Source organism: Ischnura elegans, chromosome 12 (assembly GCF_921293095.1).
Source record: "Ischnura elegans chromosome 12, ioIscEleg1.1, whole genome shotgun sequence".
Classification (NCBI taxonomy): Eukaryota; Metazoa; Arthropoda; class Insecta; order Odonata; family Coenagrionidae; genus Ischnura; species Ischnura elegans.
The window spans coordinates 31,569,220-31,588,255 of NC_060257.1; the positions used below are offsets into that span (position 1 = coordinate 31,569,220).

The window sequence follows — 19,036 nt, forward strand, 5'->3', positions numbered from 1 at the left end:
TTATCTTCGAAGTATGATTGAATAGTGAAAGCTGTCCACCCTGTGTTCCCTGGACATTACAAATATATAGCTTAAGTTTTAAGCAAGTAATAAGCCATTAAAAATACTGGTCGAGCTGGTTTGATACTTTCTCTGCAGTTACTATGGCTGCAAATGGGATGGCCCCTGACATTTTTAGCGGCAGGGAATATATTGAACTTGACATCAGCTTTTAATACATCCTTGTAAAGAACCGCTAATCTACATGGTAGAGGTACTTTTTTCTTGTAATAACTTTTATGTACGATAAATTCATCAATATTGCAAAATATACTGAATCTTTTATCCTTATATCATGAAACTAGGATAGTTCACCTCACATGAAGGAATACCATTATGAAAGAAGATTAAGAGTCTCCACCCATCAGAAATCTAAACTGAAGCATGAACATTAAATTTTTTTTCAAGAGAAGTACTTGATTTGATCGCTATGTATTCTTGGATCACATCATCCCATATTTTGTTAATGGATTTTGATTTGTAACTCTGATTTTCTATAGTTTGAAGGATAAATTAATTGATAGGTATTAAAATATTGGAAGGAAGCTTTTAATGAAGAAGTATATTTTCAATGGCTATCATTTTACACTGCGGTGTTGCAGTCATGCATTTCTAGTCCGTTTGCTTAGCACTTGTGAAGTACTTACCATTGTTACTAATTTTTTCAGTCATTCAGTTCAATTTTTTGTATGCCTTCTTTTCCTCCTTTTTTTTGCTATTGAATTTCTTCATTATTTGCTATTTATGTATTGCCAATGCAGAGGTTTTCTGGTTGGTTATAATTCGATTAGGCGAGCTTTAAATGAAGGCTGTATTTTATTAGGAAAAAACTGTAGATATGTTGTTGAAATCTTTGTGAACGAGTAACATTGCTGTTGTTAACATTCATGTTTCAAACCTCCATAGAAGTTCTCTCTTCATCTTGGTATTTCCCTTTCTTTCCTCCTTGTATTGTGAGGTTGTTAGCAATTTTTTTTCCTTCAGCGTCATGAACTGACCAAACCCTTTTACTGTCCTGGTGACACCTGCCAGACTTTTTTGATTCGTGAGCAATTTCTGTGCCTGATCGTTGTTACCAAAGATTCATGCACTTCAACAGAAATTATTATACATTTCTGTAAGAAATCACGGTCATGCTTTTCCACGTCAGGGATGGTTATGGAGACTAGTTTCTTCATCCAACATAGGACTGAATTATCAATCTATGATTTATATAAGGTACTTGGTGAGAGGGTAATCAGTCACCCTTTGTGTGTACAATCATTTTTAAAAGCTATTGGTTTTCACATCCTTTAAATTTCATCAGTAATGCTACACTTCACACCATTAATTATTCAGATATGTGTCATATTATGTGCTATATATAAATTTGCCTTCTTGTTGTATCTTGGGGATGCTGTATCGCTTAGATTTTTCTTTTTGGATAAGTAATTCATATTAATTTTTACTCTGAAAATCAGTAGCTGTACTCATGACGCAGGTAAACCAATTTCCATTTACACTTTTTGGACTTAACTATGGCGTGGTTATTATATTTAAAACTTTATCCCAGCATTGTACTATTAGCCATCATTTTTAAGTTTTGTGCTTATTAAAATGTTATTTTCAGGTACCGCCTCAGTTGATTTAAGAAGTGTTACCCTTAAGACTTTCCTTATGCTCATTGGTTCATTTTTTAAATAGAAATAATTACACATTTCTATAAGAAATAACAGTCATGCTTTTCCACGATTTCTGACTTGATTGGAAGTGATTGATTTCAATTTTGTGACATGTTTATCAGACTTGAGTATAAAAACAGTTTGCATTCCTTCGAGGAAGTCACCTTCACCAATATCCTTCTTTTTCGAGCAGATGTGAGTCCCCATTTGGTGTTTAAAAATGGCATGACGCCGACGTTATGGCCTCAAGATGTACCGTATCCCCCTGATGCCAGCCCGTCCCCATCCTGCGGTCCTGACGGACCGAAAGAGGAGGCGTACGGCGAAGGTGGCCCTCCCGGTGGGAAAGATGGCAACCCTGATCTCCAATATCATTCATATTTCAAGGATTCTAAGGTACGCAATGGGGAAGAACATTCCCACCTGGCTAGGCAAGCTAGATTGTATATTGAGACGTCAGTGTTCAGGAGTAAATGTAATCCTAGTGCAGGCCTTGATGATTTAGATAAAGTGCCTTTGAAAAAAGATCTGACACTTTTTCGGCGTATGCTGGTAGTGAAAGCTGCCCAGTAATCTATACACAGCTAATCAGATTACCCGGTGGAGCAGCCTTCTTTACTATGAAGTGCCTTTTCTTTTGGAATTAACTCCCCCTATCTTCATTGTTTTGGGCAACTAAACTGATCAATCGGCTCTGTCCAAGAAGACTTGAGACTTAAGCACGTGCCCCCCCTAGACCCTTAAAAAATATGCAAGATTTTTAATAGGGTCCCATTATTATTGCATTCGTTTTGTATTATGAGGTATCCTTGTGCCCCCCCAGAACAAAATCCTGGCTATGGCCTTGCTTATGCCCTCCCCCAGAAAGAAATCCTGGATCCGCCCCTGTTAGGAAACATCTTGAAAGTAACAGCTCTTCAAGTTGAATAAATAATATGGCCAGTCTAATAAATAATTTATCATGTTGAGTATTAAATATAGTAAATTAGTCACATTAAATCGGTGCATCGTGACTTACATGAACATTCTTGTCATTTTGAAAGGCCTAACCAGGAATTAAGATATTTCCCTTAGTAATGAGACAAGAGGGTTTAAACTGGTTGGGGTGTAGCAAAAATTGTGGGGAATTCAAGTTTATTCTTTTTACCACTAACTAGAGGTTCCATAAAATAAATTAGTGAACCATTTTCCTTTTTCCTTTTAACTGTAAAAATTGTAAATATTCCTATACTTCATTATTTATAACTATTATTATTTATTTTTATTATTTTTTTGATGACTACCAATGTCACCGGTACATATATGATCTCTAGGAACAATAAAAATTATTATTATTGAATAGAAATCCGATAAGTATTAAATTAATGGATGAAGGAGATAATTTGTGGAAATTCTGATCATTAAATAAGGTAATTGAAGCAAGCGTATGCACTGTCCACTCAGTTATTTATATGTATCCAGCGTTAACCCTTTCGCTGCTGTTCAATCTCCGAAAACCTTCTCCTCACATGTTGCGAAAAGGTTAAAATGTGTTTCGTGGGCCCATGGGGCAGGTACTTTAATTATGGGCGTGGTACACCCTCCAAAGGGTTGCTAATCTGGAACCCTATCCTCGACGAGCTCACCCTTGCAGGATCGTCTCGACCTCCCAGCTCCCGAAAGGTGACCGCTCTGACTGCAATTTGAAAATCAATCAATGAATCCGATCATCAAAAAATGATTGTTTGCATCGCACTCCTGCCAATGAAGCAATCAAGTGCGTCTTTGACCCATGTTTCTGCGACGAAAAATAACGATTTTGTTTACTTTGCTAAAAATTTGGCTGCGGACCACCGGAAAATGGCCATTTTAGCAAAGTTAACAAAATCCTTATTTTTCATCACAGAAACACGGTTCAGGGACGTACTTGATTCCTTCATTGGTAGGAGTGCGATGCAAACAATCATTTTTTGATGATCGGATTCATTGGTTGATTTTCAAATTGCAGTCCGAGCGGTCACCTTTCGGGAGGGAGGCCCCCGTTGGGAGGGTCAATGAGACGGTCCTGCGTGGGTGGGCTCGTCAAGGAAAGGATCCCGGATTAGGGACCCTTCGAAGTGCTTTTGCAAAACTGCATGACAGGGAGGAAGAAAAAGTACGTCCACAGCAGTCTGCCGTGCAAACATACTAGGTACGTTCACAGCAGTGAAAGGGTTAATCGGCTCCCCCATGATATATGACGCTTAGTCATTGAAACCAGTCATGGTACATTTAAGAAGCTGTATGGAAAGTACAAAGTTGTTTCTTTTACCTTGCCCAATGAAAGATTTAACGTATGAACAATATGATAGCAAACTTGCTTACATCCTGTTGTAAACTCATGGACTCAATGAAAGAATGATTTTAACCTGCATCGGGAATACAGTACTATAAACCTAATTAAAGATTATATTAATGGTTGAAAGAGTGGAAATTCCAAACATTAAATAAGGTAAATGACACAGCTTTGCACTTCTCTCACAGCTTTTTGTATGTACCCCAATCAATATCATTTGGCTCCACCTGTTGAAAATGACGCTTACTCATTGAAATCAGTCTAATATTTAAAGCTGTGGGAAAAGAACAAAGTTTTTTCATTTACTATGTCCATTGAAAGGTGTTATGCATGAATAATATTATCGCAAAATTGCTCACATCCTGTTGTTAACTCATGGACTCAATGAAAGAATGTTTTTACCCTGCATAGGGAATGCAGCACTCAGTTTTTGGAGGGAATTTCACAGCCCTACAGTATCTGAAGCAGCAACAGGGAGGTGGCATTGGAGGTCCTGGAGGATCGGGTGGAACTGGTCCGGGTGGCAAGTGCTTACCAGACGTAATCCAACACGGTCGGAGTGCGGGAATGCCTCTCTACGTCCGTTGTCCCATCTGCCAAAAAGAATTCAAACAAAAGTCTACCTTGCTTCAACATGGCTGTGTCCACATTGAATCCAGGTTAGTATTTGGCCATTTTGGAAAGCTCTTATACTCAAGGTAACTTGTTGACGTAGGGCAACAATCTCGTGTGATAAATTTGCAAACTACCTCTTAACTGAGGAGATAATGGTCACCTCCAAGTTAATGACTTTGTTACTGTAGGAAATTTAAAATTCATTTTCTTAACTTGTTATTCCTAAAACTATTTTGGGCCATAATCTTTTTGCGTAATTTTTGTCTCAAATTTGTTTTCAGAAGACTTATGGGTTTTGTGCAATGATGGTCATTATTTGGCGTGAAACTTGTCATTTGTCTAAGGCAGATTTTAAAAAAATACTGTAGCAGAAAGTATTCGATTTATTATCAGCCGTATCGTGGCACAACTATGGGCGGTTTAAAGGGTACATTACACACATATATATATATTGTACAGTAAACTTGTCCAAATCGGAATTAATGGCAATGCTTTAGCTTGGATAAAATCCTATTTAACTAATCGAAGGCAGGTAGTGCAATTAAACACTAATTGTAATGGTGATGCTAATCAGAATTACTCTGATGTCCTTATTTCAAATTGTGGAGTGCCCCAAGGATCTATTCTAGGGCCACTATTATTCATCATTTTTATTAACGACCTACCATCTCATTTGCATCAGAGTAAAGTCATTTTATATGCTGACGATGCTACTACTCTGAGTTTTGGTAATAAGACAGGGGAGGTGATTGATATGGCACGCTCATCAGTAGCACAGATGATTGGCTGGTGTAAAAGTAATAACTTAAAATTGAATGGAAATAAAACATGTTTTTTAAATTTCCATCACAAAATTAGTCCTCCAGAAACGAGTCCTCTACTTAAGATTAATTCATCAACAGCCATTCAGCAGTCTAGCTCTACAAAATTTTTAGGGTTGAAATTAACTGAAAACCTTGATTGGCAATATCATATTGAGGATTTAGTTAGCAAAATGGCAACGGGAATATATATGATTCGCAAATTGGCTCCAACTACTTCATTATAAATACTGAAATTGATATATTATGCCAAAATTCATTCTCACTTGGCTTATTGTGTAGTTTTATGGGGAAACACAAGTGCTGCTGCTAGGGCATTCTCTATGCAAAAAAGAGCTTTGAAAGTTATGGCAAATGTGTCCATCAGGTCTCCTGGAAAGCCATTATTTTTAAAATATAATATAATTACACTACCAAGTATGTACATTTTTTACTGTGCATTATTTGTAAAAAAGAACCTTACCTTATTTTTACCAAACTCCTCGGTTCGTGATTATCTGACCCGTGGAAGTGAAAATATACATATCTTACAACAATTATGTGCCAAAAGAGGTCCACATCACTCTGCCTCGCTTATTTTTAACTAATTGCCTATCAGTATAAAACATATTTCAAATATTAATGTTTTTAAGACAGAATTTAAAAAAATTTCTACAGCCTAAGGGTCATTACAATGTAAATGAATTTTTGTCTGATAGTTTATGACAACATGTATGTCTTGACGTCCTCCCTGACAATGTTCTATGTCGCATGTATGACCTACAGAACAATAAAGATATTATTATTGTATTAAGGCCTCAGAGAATAAGAAGCAAATTTAATAATACATTAATGTTTTCCCCATTGTGATGATTTCCAGTGGAATTATGAGTGAAACCCAAATTTTAAGTGCCATAATGATGTAAAATATATTTCATTTTTCAAAAATTTTCCTCAGACCCCTGTTGCTTGAGGGGGGGTTGCCCCTCCCCCCCCCCCCCACTATTCCCATCAAAACATATTCCTAGTTAGGCCACGGAGCCATATTAATTGTTGAAGTTTACTTTTCACCTGTCGTTCAAGTTTAGCTTGAAGTTTTTTATTTTAAGATTTTCCTTTGTCTTTCAACCAGCCTGTTGACCAAAAGTTGTTGTAACTGTTACAGGCCGTATCCATGTCCTGAATGTGGGAAGCGTTTTAGGCAGCAGTCTCACCTCACTCAGCACCTCCGTATCCACACCAACGAGAAGCCATATGGGTGTGGGTACTGTGGCCGTGCATTCCGGCAGCGTACCATTCTTAACCAGCACTTGAGGATCCACACTGGAGAGAAGCCATACAGGTGCACCCAATGTGGTAAAGACTTCAGGTGAGTGTCTTTCTCCCTTATGATGATATCCGAAGGAGCAGAGGGTATGAGGGTTCTGGGCGAACCCTTCGAAGGAAACAACACACCGGGGCCGGGAACCAAGCCAGTGGCTTATACGCCCGATCACCCGGGGATGGGTTGGAGAGGAAGGAAAAAGGAAATGAGGCGCCGCCGCGATAGGAGCGCGTCGACGCCTCTGTGAAGGGAAAGGGACGGAAGGGACGGGATGAGGGAACGACACCTCAATGCTATAGAAGTGAAGAGGGCCCTACTATTAGCGAAGCCAATCATACGCAATTAATGTGCCAGCGATTTCAGTGGGTTTTCCTATGAGGAAGAAAAATCCATCGATCAAATCGCTAGATATCCGAAGCAGCAATCAATATCCCTACAACATCCATACAATATTGTTGGCTTTAATGTATGACATCCGTGCAATATCCACCTTAATCCAGTCAGGGGCGCCGCTAGGAATTAAGGGTAGGGGGGTTTTTAGGCACAACTAATACTGGGGTGTCTGGGGGTCTGAAATACCCCCCAGGGTAAGCGGGAGGTCTTCAGAGAAATTTAGAGATAAATGGTTCAAAATGGTGAGTTTTACGGCTTTCAGAGGGATTTTGTATTAATATTTTCACTATTCTGTAAGTAATATTAATCCAATTAAGCAAAATGGATTAAACTTTTTAAAATTTCTGAGCTCTGGGGGGGGGGGAGGGGTTTATCCCCCTCGCTGCGCCACTGAATCCAGTTAATGTTGTATGGATATTTGTCAAATATCCAAAGGGCCCACCAAACAATGTTGCAGCGATATCCAACAGTGGACATGAAGGTTCAGTGGAGATGGTTTTTGGTTATCCCCAGACATACCAAGGAGGTTATAAATACACTGGAGGTGGCATAACTGGTTCCGAGCGTTGAGCGCTGTGTGGCAGGGATGGGGGTGCCTGGGTACTTTGACCAAAATATTGATAATCCCATAAGAGTCAATGCTAAATATTTGGTGAAATATTCGGTCATGATCGTTGTTACATTAAAATAAACTATCGCAAACGAACACAGTAAACCTTTTTTCTATCATTATGGGAAGGCTTCGTGAAAATATGCCTCAAATATCTTTTCCCTTGGAAAAATTATTGTCAATCACCACGGTTTGGCTGTGGAACTAGCTTAGCTGAAAATAACATTTTACAAGTGTAAAATATCCATTCCCTTGCACTTCTTATGGTAATTAATAAGCTTACAGCCAATGGAAATCTTACGATAGTGGACTGGTCGCAATAATATTATGAAAATATGTTCACGACGATAGATTATCACCACTATATGGACAGTTAAATGTACACAGTAGTATGACAAACGAGTGGAAAACTCTTACGACTATCAAGAAGTAACTGTTGAATTTTCATTTTATAAATCAGAGGCAATAGAGGGAATAGAATACTTGATTGTATGCGTACACTGTTTAAGACTAATTCCAAAAATGGTCAAACCAAGATGGCGGAATTCTGACCACGCTTAAATCTCGAATACAGCGCCTCCAGTGTATTTACAACCTCCTTGAGACACACAGACAAAAAATTTGTGCTCTTCAATTCTATACAGAACATATATTTCACTTCATTCCAAATGCTTCCACTCTTGACTTCTCTTCTGCTGTCCAAACCTTGCTTCCATATAGAAACATGCTCCATATATAGCACCTGATTAATTTCTTCCTTCCTTTCTTCCCTTATGTCTGACCATCTTGCAATTAATGTCAACATAAAAATCAAAACCCACACTCCACCTCGTCCTGTACCTATATCTCAGCGAGCTTTCTCAGACTCTGCTATGGAAAAATTCCTTCATGATCTATCTCTAGAAAATTGGGAAGAGATATACTCAAGTCTGGATTTGAACTCAAAACTTAGTGCCTGTCTTAACATTTTTCATATCTATTTTAATGCAGCTTTTCCACTAAATGTGAAAAAAAGCAGAATCTTCCCTCTAAAGGAAAAGATATATTCTGAGAATGTTCTTAAAAGAGCCGCTAATGTACGCAACCTTTACTCCCTGATAAAAAGTGGTAAAAATGAATTGATTCCCAGTTACAAAGTAGCCAGGAAAGACCTTAAATCTATGGTATACAATGAACGTAGGATTAAAATTGATACATACATAAAAAACTCAAACAACATTATAAAGGCTTCATGGAAAGTGATCAAAGATAACACAAAATCCTCCTTTGGAACCCTGACCCCCTCCCCGATCTTCTTTAATGGCACTCCTTGCTCTGATCCATCAATCACTGCAGATAGCTTCAATAAACAATTCTGTTACTCACCCTCAACCCTGAATTCCACAATTGATTTCAAAGTAGTCAACCCCGAACAGAGTATTTTTCTCTTCCCAAGCACGCAAACTGAAATTATTCACATTATTCACTCCTTCAAAAATAGTTGGTCAGCAGGTACTGATGGTATACCCATGCCTATAATTAAGCATGTTGCCAAAGTCATTGCTGGTCCCCTTTCTGACATATTTAATACCTCCATATGCTCTGGAGTCTTCCCAGCCCTTTTCAAATATGCTTCAATTACCCCAATTCATAAGAAGGGCCCTCTAAATGACTCGGCAAACTACAGACCTATATCTGTACTGTCTGCCTTCTCAAAGATATTCGAAAAACTCTTTTACCATCGTGTAATGAGTTATCTCAAAACCTTTAAAATACTGAAAAATGCCCAACAGGGTTTCTGTAAATCCAAATCCACAAGTACAGCCATCTTTCAGTTATTAAACCAACTATGCACAGCTTTTCAGGAACGCAAATTAGCAGCTGGTGTTTTCTTTGATCTAAGCAAAGCCTTTGATCGAATTAATCATGAAATTCTCCTCTCTAAACTGCAGTCAGTGGGCATCTTGGGGAAAGCTCTCTCCTGGTTGTCATCATACCTAACTGACCGTCAGCAATTTGTCAAATATACCTCCAGAACAGCAAAAAGCATTACAGTAGTTAAGTCAAATCCCCTTACTGTGAAAGCAGGAGTACCACAGGGTTCTATACTAGGGCCATTGCTATTCCTAATTTTCATTAATGACTTGCCAGACAAACCCCTCCTCCAAAATGCCATTCTATATGCAGATGACACCTCAATCATTTCAAGTGAGGTAAATAGGAGCGACCTAGTTAATACCACACAAAGCAGTATCAACAGCATGTCAGAATGGTGTCATGATAACGCCCTTCAAGTCAACATTGACAAAACAGTTTTTCTTCAGTTCCATGGCAACCGGTCTCCATGTACCTCAAGTATGATCTTAAATGTTGGTCCTCACGTGATTTCCTGGGCACATTCAACAAAATTATTAGGTGTTATCCTCACTGACAACCTTGACTGGTCATCACATATTGATTATATAATGAATAAACTATCCACTGGCATATTTATTATAAGAAAGCTGGCTGAAGTAACCACCATTGATACTCTGAAGATGATATATTATGCCAAAATATATCCTCACCTAACTTATGGCATCATCTTTTGGGGTAATGCTAGCTGCTGCCACAAAGTTTTCTCTATGCAGAAACGTGCAGTGAAAGCCATGGCCAGAGTTTCTATGCGAGCACCTGGCTTACCTCTTTACAATGGTCTGAAAATACTAACATTCCCATCACTGTACATACTCAACTGTGCCTCTTTTGTTAAGAATAACCCTGAATACTTTCCAAAAAATAGTTCTCTCCATAATCACGCTACCAGAACCACCAATGACATTCACCTCAAAGACTACCATAGCACTTTCTGCCAAAAAGGACCCCTTTTCTCCCTATCAAAAATATACAACAGGCTACCGTATGATATTAAATGTCTCCCACCTACACCATTCAAGAATGCTTTGAAGAAATATTTAATGGAAAATAACTATTATAGCCTGAAGGATTTTATGTTGGGCTCGGAGTAATCTTTGCCCATCAACCACTAAAATTGTAACTTTTTTTCTTTTATCTGTAAAAATTGTAAATGTTATATCACTTCATTTATTTGTAACTATTACTTTAATTATTTACTTTATTTTGACGACTTCCAATGTCACCGGAACATGTGATCTCTAGGAACAATAAAAATTATTATTATTATTATTCCTTACTTCTATGCTTTTATTCTCAGCTGTAAAAGTATACTTTAACAATTAGAATTAGGTATGGGTCATCAATTATGCCAACCCCCCCAAATTCATAAAATTCCCAAGATTCAAGGATTCAAATGTAGATTCTATGATATTCAAACCAGAACAATTAGGGTTCTAAATAAAATCCTGCTACTGTTCTATGGAAAGGGAATATGGTGTATCTATTGAAAGATCAGTCAAAACTATTTCAAGCATCTGAGATCAAACATGTGCTGATGGTGGAAAATTTTATTGTCCACAGGCAAAAGGCGATCCTGGACCAGCACTCACGCACCCATGCAGGGGAACGGCCATTCTGCTGCCCTATGCCCAACTGCCGTCGAAGGTTCGCCACGGAGGGGGAGGTGAAGCGCCACGTGGACGGCCACCTCAATCCACATGCTGCGAGGGCCAGGAAGGAGGCACGTGCCGCGGCTGCAGCCGCAGCGGCAGCCGCTGCCCAGCAACAGCAGATGCAGCAGCAGGGAATGGGAGGGCCAGGGGGGGTGGGTGGGGGAGGACAGGGCATGGTGGGCCCAGGGCAGGGGGGGCCTTTGGACAGGACAGCTGCGGCTGTGGCGGCTGCAGCCTCCCTGCTACCCCTTGCCCGGATACCACAAGTGAGTGGATGGTAGTGTTAAATAAGGTGGTTAGATATTATGGTGCCAACCAGTATAAGTAACCAGGTAGTCCTGTTAATTCCTGGCGTTGTAATTGATAGACTGATGCCATAAATTGCCAATACCAATTTGATACCATTGTAGATGCTGGTACAGTTGACTCTCGTTAATACAAACAACGTTATTACAAAGTTCTCGTTATTACGAAGCAAATCGTTGGTCCCGACAAAAAGGCCTATCCACTCTATAGTAAGAGAAACGTTATTACGAAATAATGAAACTCAGTCCTAGTCCTGGCAGTTACAAAATGAACTTCATTATGAAGTTCCACGGATAAGCAACGGCATTTAGGTGGATATACACTATGCTAAGTTTTATTAATTGTGCCACGTTTAAGTTCTCCTCGTGTACTGTGCCCAAGAATTTAAGTTTAATTAAATTATACTAAATAATATTTATATACTTAGTATAATTTATTTTAAGTACAATAAGTAAGTATGTATGTATGTATAAGTGAAAATTTTACGGAGTCACCCGCAATACACGATTGTGTGAAAATTCCACAGGGAGAAAATAGTTTGCCTTGACCAGGATTCGAACCCATGTCTCCCAATTTCCAATTGTGTGCTTTTGCCAATTAGACTGAGACGTCTGTAGACTAACAAGTGGTATACGTGTCATGGTATATGCATGTGACATGCATATACCATGACACGTATGCAATGCAATGACATGGTATATGCAGTCATCCTAAAGCGCACATTAGAGTGAGAGAATTCCATGAGGGAAAAATCATTTTCCTTGACCAAGATGAAACCTGGATTCCCATTGAAAAATGGTTTGATAGTTTCCCGGCAAATTATGTGGGTAAACCTCTCTCAGGATGCCACAACTGTGTTGGTGAATTGGAAGTTCAATTCCAAGTTCACTAGAGCAGGCCCACATGTAACAAAGTAAACTTCTGGCCTGAGAATTAAATTCATTTTAGATTAATGTTAATGACATCTCTACATGACAAGAAACAATAATGTGTAACTGATGAAAAAACACCAATGACATCATATGAAATGTGTAATGAAACACCATGGCAGTCAACATGTTAAGGTAATCGAGTAAGATGTACAAAGGTAGAATAGATTATTTGACATGGCACACATGACAAAGATTGATATTGAATCTCAGATCATGCGTCATGTATTTTCCTTTTTTGGGACGATTGCTGGTTGGCTGATCTCGACAATATAGTTTGGATATGAATGTTGTTCATTTTAATTGAAATTTTAATCTTATTATATTTTACACAATTATTGGAGGTTTTCATTGGGACAGAAGGCGTTATATACCATTTATTTTTTTGGGGCACATTCCTTAGCTACTCTCAATCGCTTTTGAGTACTTCCTCGGCTAAACTTGGTTTCATTCGTAAACAGGGAGCTGGTGGGCCAGGAGGAGCTGTTGTGAAACCAGAGCTGTACTTCCCTCAGTGCTATGCGCCAGGTGGTGGATTTGGTGGTCCTGCACAGTTCACGACTGGTGCTGGTGGGAACAGTGCAAACGGTGCTTCTGGGGCAGGTTCGAACGGTGGACCAGCTGTGGGTGGAGGGAGCACGCCTGGTCCCAACGGGACCCCAGGCGGTACACCCAACGGTGCGGCAGGTACTGGGGCCTCCGGCGGCGGGCCACAAGAGTTCAAAGAATCTCCTGGTGGTGGCGCTGGAGGTCTGCAGACTCAGTGAGGGCGGTGGTGGTGGGCAGCAGCCGCTGGAACTGGCCCCTGGGGCCACGGGCGGTGGGTCTAACGGAACCACTGAGCCAAGGTCGAGCCGAACAGATCCATATCTCGGTTCGCCTCAGTAGTTCCACGCTGGTCGCTCACCACCGGACACAAAAAAAGATGGTCTGCTTGAGCCTGCTACAATTCACTCTTTTTTCTGGGAGCAGTGAGTCTTTCATGAAAGGGGCTTGCGCCGTGTGCGTCCCTGTATGTTTTTTTTTTGTTTGTTTGCTCTGAAGCAGCATTGGAAAGACTTCCTTTGATCTCGAGGTCGTCCGCTCCTGCCATCCGCTTGGGACGCTGAAAGAAATCCAAGTGAGATGTCTAGGGACGGGTGCCCTACAGGTTGCCGGAGTATTTTGCCCGGGCACGATCTCAAAGTTCCCTCGAAGTATACGAGGGATGGATTCGAGGCGGTTGAATGGCCTCAATCCATCGGCGATGGATGTTTTTAGAAATGCATTGTGCAGGGGCCAATAACAAGGAAGAAGTTTAGGTAGGTAACAGTGCCTCGTATGTGGCTGTTTTGAGTTAACGTAAAAAAAATGTGAGAGAGTTATCTCACAGTGAGCGCGTGAGGGAGAGAGTATTTGTATCAATGAGGCAATCTTGTCTGCATCAGGAAAAATGTTAAAAAGGATGTTACATAGACTTATTACTGTTCCTCCACCTTTTCATCACTTTAGATGTGTTTCTGTACAGAGTTTACAAATATCATTGGAAGATTTTTTTCCAATGTTTTTCAATTTACTGTTTAAAAAAATGGCTGGGAGTTTTTTGGTTGTTTTGATGTTTTCCTAAAGCTTGTTTCTATCATGGTGTTCTTTGTTTTTTACTTGAAGATTTTAAGCATTGTTAGGATAAAATTTACATGATTACCCAGTACCCTATGGTGTCCAAGTTGTCCTGTAGAGAGTAGGAAATCCGTGTCTCTCATTGTAGTACTTCTATTTGTAAGAGAAATGGACCCTTTTTCAAAATGCACATCATCTTCTCCCCATGTAATTTTCTACTTTTTTAAAGGCTACTACATTCATTGAATTGAAATTTGGAAATTTATTTTACTTAAAAAATCATTCAATTTTGACTTATTTAGCAGTTGTTTTCTCTCATTTTTATAGAAATGTTCTGTTTTATTACATTGGTTCAGTTTTTCTGTTCAAAAAATTTAGCAATAATGATTACTTTTTATAAAAATAATTGTTAATGCTGATAGCATGCATTTGCATGTTAAAAACATGGTATGAAGGTTATGTTCAGATTTAAACATTATGTATAGCTATGTTGGCAGAAGAATTTCTGATTTATTATTGAAAGTGTGGATTTGGTTTGGAGGTTTGTTGATTAAATCTTTCAAGCAACAATGCATTTCTTAGGCATTTGTCACCAGGTATGGCTACACGAGATCCATTTCTCAAGAAATAGAATTTATCTTGTATACTTTTTTTTCAAATATTTGTTTTGTTGATAGATTTTCTTCAATGAGTTTCACAAAATTTTAGTTTTAGTAAATTATATAGTCATTTGTTGAAGGAAAAAATTTTTTTGCCTATGTGCTCTTTGAAATGAGCTTGTGATATGAAATTTCAGTTTATATTTCATATTAAGTTATGTTTTATAATCAGGTACAAATTTTCATAATTTAATCACCATCTAAAATTCCACTTCTTTTTGGCTGTAATCTAAACACTATGACTTAAACCATGCCTGATGTCAAAACTGTCGACTTTGCACTTAGGAGACAGTGTGTTGCACAGGAACAAGTATCCTTCTCTAAGGCTTGCTTGCTTGCTTGAAGGTTTAATATCTTTAACTCACAATGCAGTAATCCATGACATAGGGCTGACTAATCTTGTTAAGTCCTGTATCTAATGATGTTCCACGTAAACAGTTCTACATGCCATAATCTATTGTATTACCACTTCCAGTGTAACTGGTTCGACTTTAACTGCAGAATTTGAAAATGAAAAGGCACAATAACTAATTCTTATCAGGTGCAAAGCATTAAATGCGGTGAGTAATAGCTTTAACACCCAAGGACTGCAAGTCAGTGCAGTAAGTTTGTTTGCCTGCCTGCCAATACCTTCTACGGGCCAAGTGAAAAAGTGAATGGATAGAAAAATTCATTGTATACGTAATTTTTTTAAATACTAAAAGCCAAGCTTATAAAAATTGAAATTAATGATAGAGAATTCTTTTTAAATTTGACTCTAATGATCAGGGTATGTAGCTCTTGCGATAAAGGATTATGAGAGGCACTTCTCTGGCTTAATGGTTAAGGATTGTTGTTGTCCCAGCACCAAAGCCCTAGTCGATCAGTTTTTTTTTTTAATTTCACAGTAGTTTTCTATATTATTTTTCATCAAAGTTGGCCAATTATATTTCAAAGGAACTTATCGCAAGGACTTTTCTTCCTTTTTACTGGGGAAGTTTTTACTTATCACTTTCAGAAAGTGCAAATATTTTATCCATCAGAATTGGCCTGCTTGTTCTTTTTGTATGTGGTAAAGAATGTGATAGAAAGACTACGGAAGAGAGAGAATACAGAGTTTATATGCTAGGTATATTGTACATACATTTAAGAAAAGAGACGCATATATATAAATAAATACATGTATGAGATATACATATGCAGTGGATTAAAATCTGAGAGAAATGGCATTTGTGTATAAATTATGTAAAATAATTTTTTAATAGGAAAAATCTGCTTTACACTACATTTTAAGATAACTATATGGTGATAAATATATAACTTTTATTATATAATTGCATAGATATATTTTAATTGATTTTTCACGAGGTGCTGCGTTTGTGTCCGAATGGATTTTGGGCGTGTGAGACCAACATTTTTGGTGAAATGCCTGTTCAGATCTGCATGCGTTTTGTTCCTCATACTTGAATTGATATTTGTGTGGCAGATTTCTTAACCTTTCCCAATGATTGCTGCAGCTGATTGTTCTTTCTTTAAAAATTTTAATATATAAGTTATTCCTGTGAAATAGTAGTGGTTGGAAAAAAATTTAATATATCCTTGGAATGGTCAATATGGATTGATGAATGCCTTATGACATAAAATCTTGCGGCTTTTTGTAGAAACATTATCTCTAATGTCAATTTAGGATGTGGTACTGCAAGGTTCGAGCTAGGAATTAATTTATCATATCTCTGATAGGATTCAGACAGCATACAATTCCTGACTAGATGATTTTGAACTGAATCTTAATCAGTGTACTTTCAATGAACAGTTAATCACATACAAACATGAGACAAACTGGCAAAAACTGGCTTCTTAACTGCCCTAAGATAGTATCAAATCGCTCCACTTTTATTGATGGGGAGGTATAATCATGCACAAACATATTGGATTTTTGCATTCCTCTGATAAATACTAAGTATTTCATGAAAAATCATTGAATTATAAGTCCCCAATTTCTTTGTGTGGCCATTTCTAGTTTTTTTTATTGCATTCAATCATCTTTTTTTTTATTAAAGAATCAAATTTTATGTTTGTTTTTTTTCTGAAATATGGGATACTTTATCCTGAAAGTATAATCCTAACCCTATAAGATTCTTACCTCTTTGTCTTTTTAAGTCATCTTTTAACATTCTATCAAAATCTAAGTACTTTAAGTGTACGATCTCCTTAGTGAGTTATTTTATGGTGATTGCAAGTGGTCTTTGACTTTCATACATCCAATATGTAAAAGAAAGTTGATTATTCATGAATCAAATGATTGAGTTGTGTTAATTTAAGAATTTGTTTGAGGTTATACATTCTAAACAGCAAAATATGTAATTAATAGTTTCAGGCATTAACAGGTGAAATTGTTTCGTATTAAATAAAATAATACCATTAAATTTCATATTCAATTTCACAGAACCGGTTTCATGACAGTGCGACATCATCTGACCAGAATATGTGAATTTAGCAAAGTTATTTTATTTAATAAGCCAAATATGTTTATGGAAAAATCTTAAGTGCAGCCGGCACCGCAATACTTAAGAAATTATGCGTGTGGGCCCAAGTGGGTGGGTAGGAAATTGCACCTCCATGCATAGGTAGTAATTTGCAGACTTATCTATATAATAGTCTATAAAGGTTATTATGAATTTAGTCAAATCTTAACACTGGCGCAAAAATGTTTTTAGTCATAATTTTCTCCAACTTAAGCCATAACAAATTCATGTTGCTTTATAGACAGGGCAGTTGAGATTACTGACACTTGCAAATCCAATCTGCCAATCTGCAAATTATTCACTGTGACCATGGATAATGCACAAATCTTGTTTGCTAGTGAAGGCACGCTTTTTTAGTTAAAAAATCAACTACGAGGTGTTAGGTTTGAGGGAACCAACAGTGCGAGTCAGTCAAAAAAGTATGAATGTTGAGGACCACATGGTATGTTCTCGTTTCAAAGGAGAGGCCTTGTTTGTAGTTTGGTTGAGAAGCAATTTTAAAGGCTGCCAAAAGTGGTGAATGATCATGCCATCATTCACAGGATCGTGCAAGCCAAATAGGACATGTTTTAATATCCACTGAATGACGGTTCATTTGCTAATTTTTCTGTTATACTCTGTGAATGATTTCATTTGCATGATCATTCACCATGTACAGCGGCCTTTATACTCAACTTCCTTCTTCATCCCATATTTTTCCCATTTTCGTGTAAAATTGCCGTATGGTTAGACTGCCTTTTTGTCAAAATTAAAATTTTGCAAAGAAATGTTCCTGTCATGCAATCGATTACCTTTAATATCTTGATATATTTGCCTGAACTGAAGCTCCATTTTTCATTTCTTTCTATTTTAGAAAAGTCACTTCTATCTTGAGGTGTCCTTTTTGTGTCAAGCTCACAGCCTAACTGGGAGGATGGATGGCAAATTGTGTTACAGAAAATCATTTTGGAAGGAATAATAAAAATTTGAGGGGGTTCTTAAAATGTATATTGTTTGCTGGTGCTGTGAGGGGGTGTGGTTGCTTTTGGGGCAAAGAGCCATAGTATATGAGGGCTAGTGTTCTATGACCCTCTGCCTAGTATACTGAAAACTTTATACGAACTTAAAATGAAATTTCGATACACATTATGGCATTAAGTGACGTGAATTTGTTTTTTCATTCTCTGTATTCAGCGGAAAAGGATTTAAGTATTCTGTTTTTCCTCACATTGAAAAATTGGCCAAGTTACAGGAAATAGCTTTCTTGTTTTCATGCAAATATTTTCTTTGGATTGAGTTCATTATTTATTTTGTTGTAATTATGGACTAATTTAGTTACTATATAATTCTGTGCTATTCTCTCTAATACTTTTTATCTCAAAGCTCCTTTTTAACAACTTTTTCTGCTGGCTCTCCCTATTTGGTTAAAAACGCGGAGCTTACATTCAGACAAAGTCAGCCTGTTATATATTAAGATTTGCCTCATTCTTGAAATTGTTGAATCTGTTAAAACTAGTTTCTTGTGAGAATGATTTATCTGAGGAAATGTCATTGAAGGTTGATGCTTCCATGTTTGAATTCCAAGCAGAGGTGCATTGAAAATGCCCTTTGAGATAATCTCACCTTGCAGAAGCATTTAAAATTCCTGTTAATTATAATAAGTTTTTTTCTAAATATAATAGTTTGTATCACAGAAATACTATAAATGTTGAGTTTGAGATGTATAACAACTATAGTGCTTAAAGCTTTTCATGAA

The 19,036-nt window shown here is 37.7% G+C and overlaps 2 protein-coding genes across 2 annotated transcripts in view; both read left to right on the top strand.

The window, feature by feature from the left end:
• The window catches only part of LOC124168655 (zinc finger protein 316-like), a 55,053-nt gene extending 43,313 nt beyond the window's left edge, over positions 1–11,740 (top strand). The window contains exons 7-11 of the mRNA XM_046546917.1: positions 1,894–2,096; positions 4,426–4,673; positions 6,595–6,798; positions 11,213–11,570; positions 11,672–11,740. Of these exons, the coding sequence (XP_046402873.1) occupies positions 1,894–2,096; positions 4,426–4,673; positions 6,595–6,798; positions 11,213–11,570; positions 11,672–11,740 (1,082 nt within the window). The remainder of the gene's footprint in view (positions 1–1,893; positions 2,097–4,425; positions 4,674–6,594; positions 6,799–11,212; positions 11,571–11,671) is intronic.
• Positions 11,497–14,409, top strand: LOC124169669. The gene is made up of 2 exons (XM_046548329.1): positions 11,497–11,570; positions 13,001–14,409. Exon 2 carries the CDS (start codon positions 13,059–13,061, stop codon positions 13,425–13,427), a length of 369 nt encoding a protein of 122 aa, XP_046404285.1. The 5' UTR covers positions 11,497–11,570; positions 13,001–13,058; the 3' UTR covers positions 13,428–14,409.
• The last annotated feature ends 4,627 nt before the right edge of the window (positions 14,410–19,036 follow it).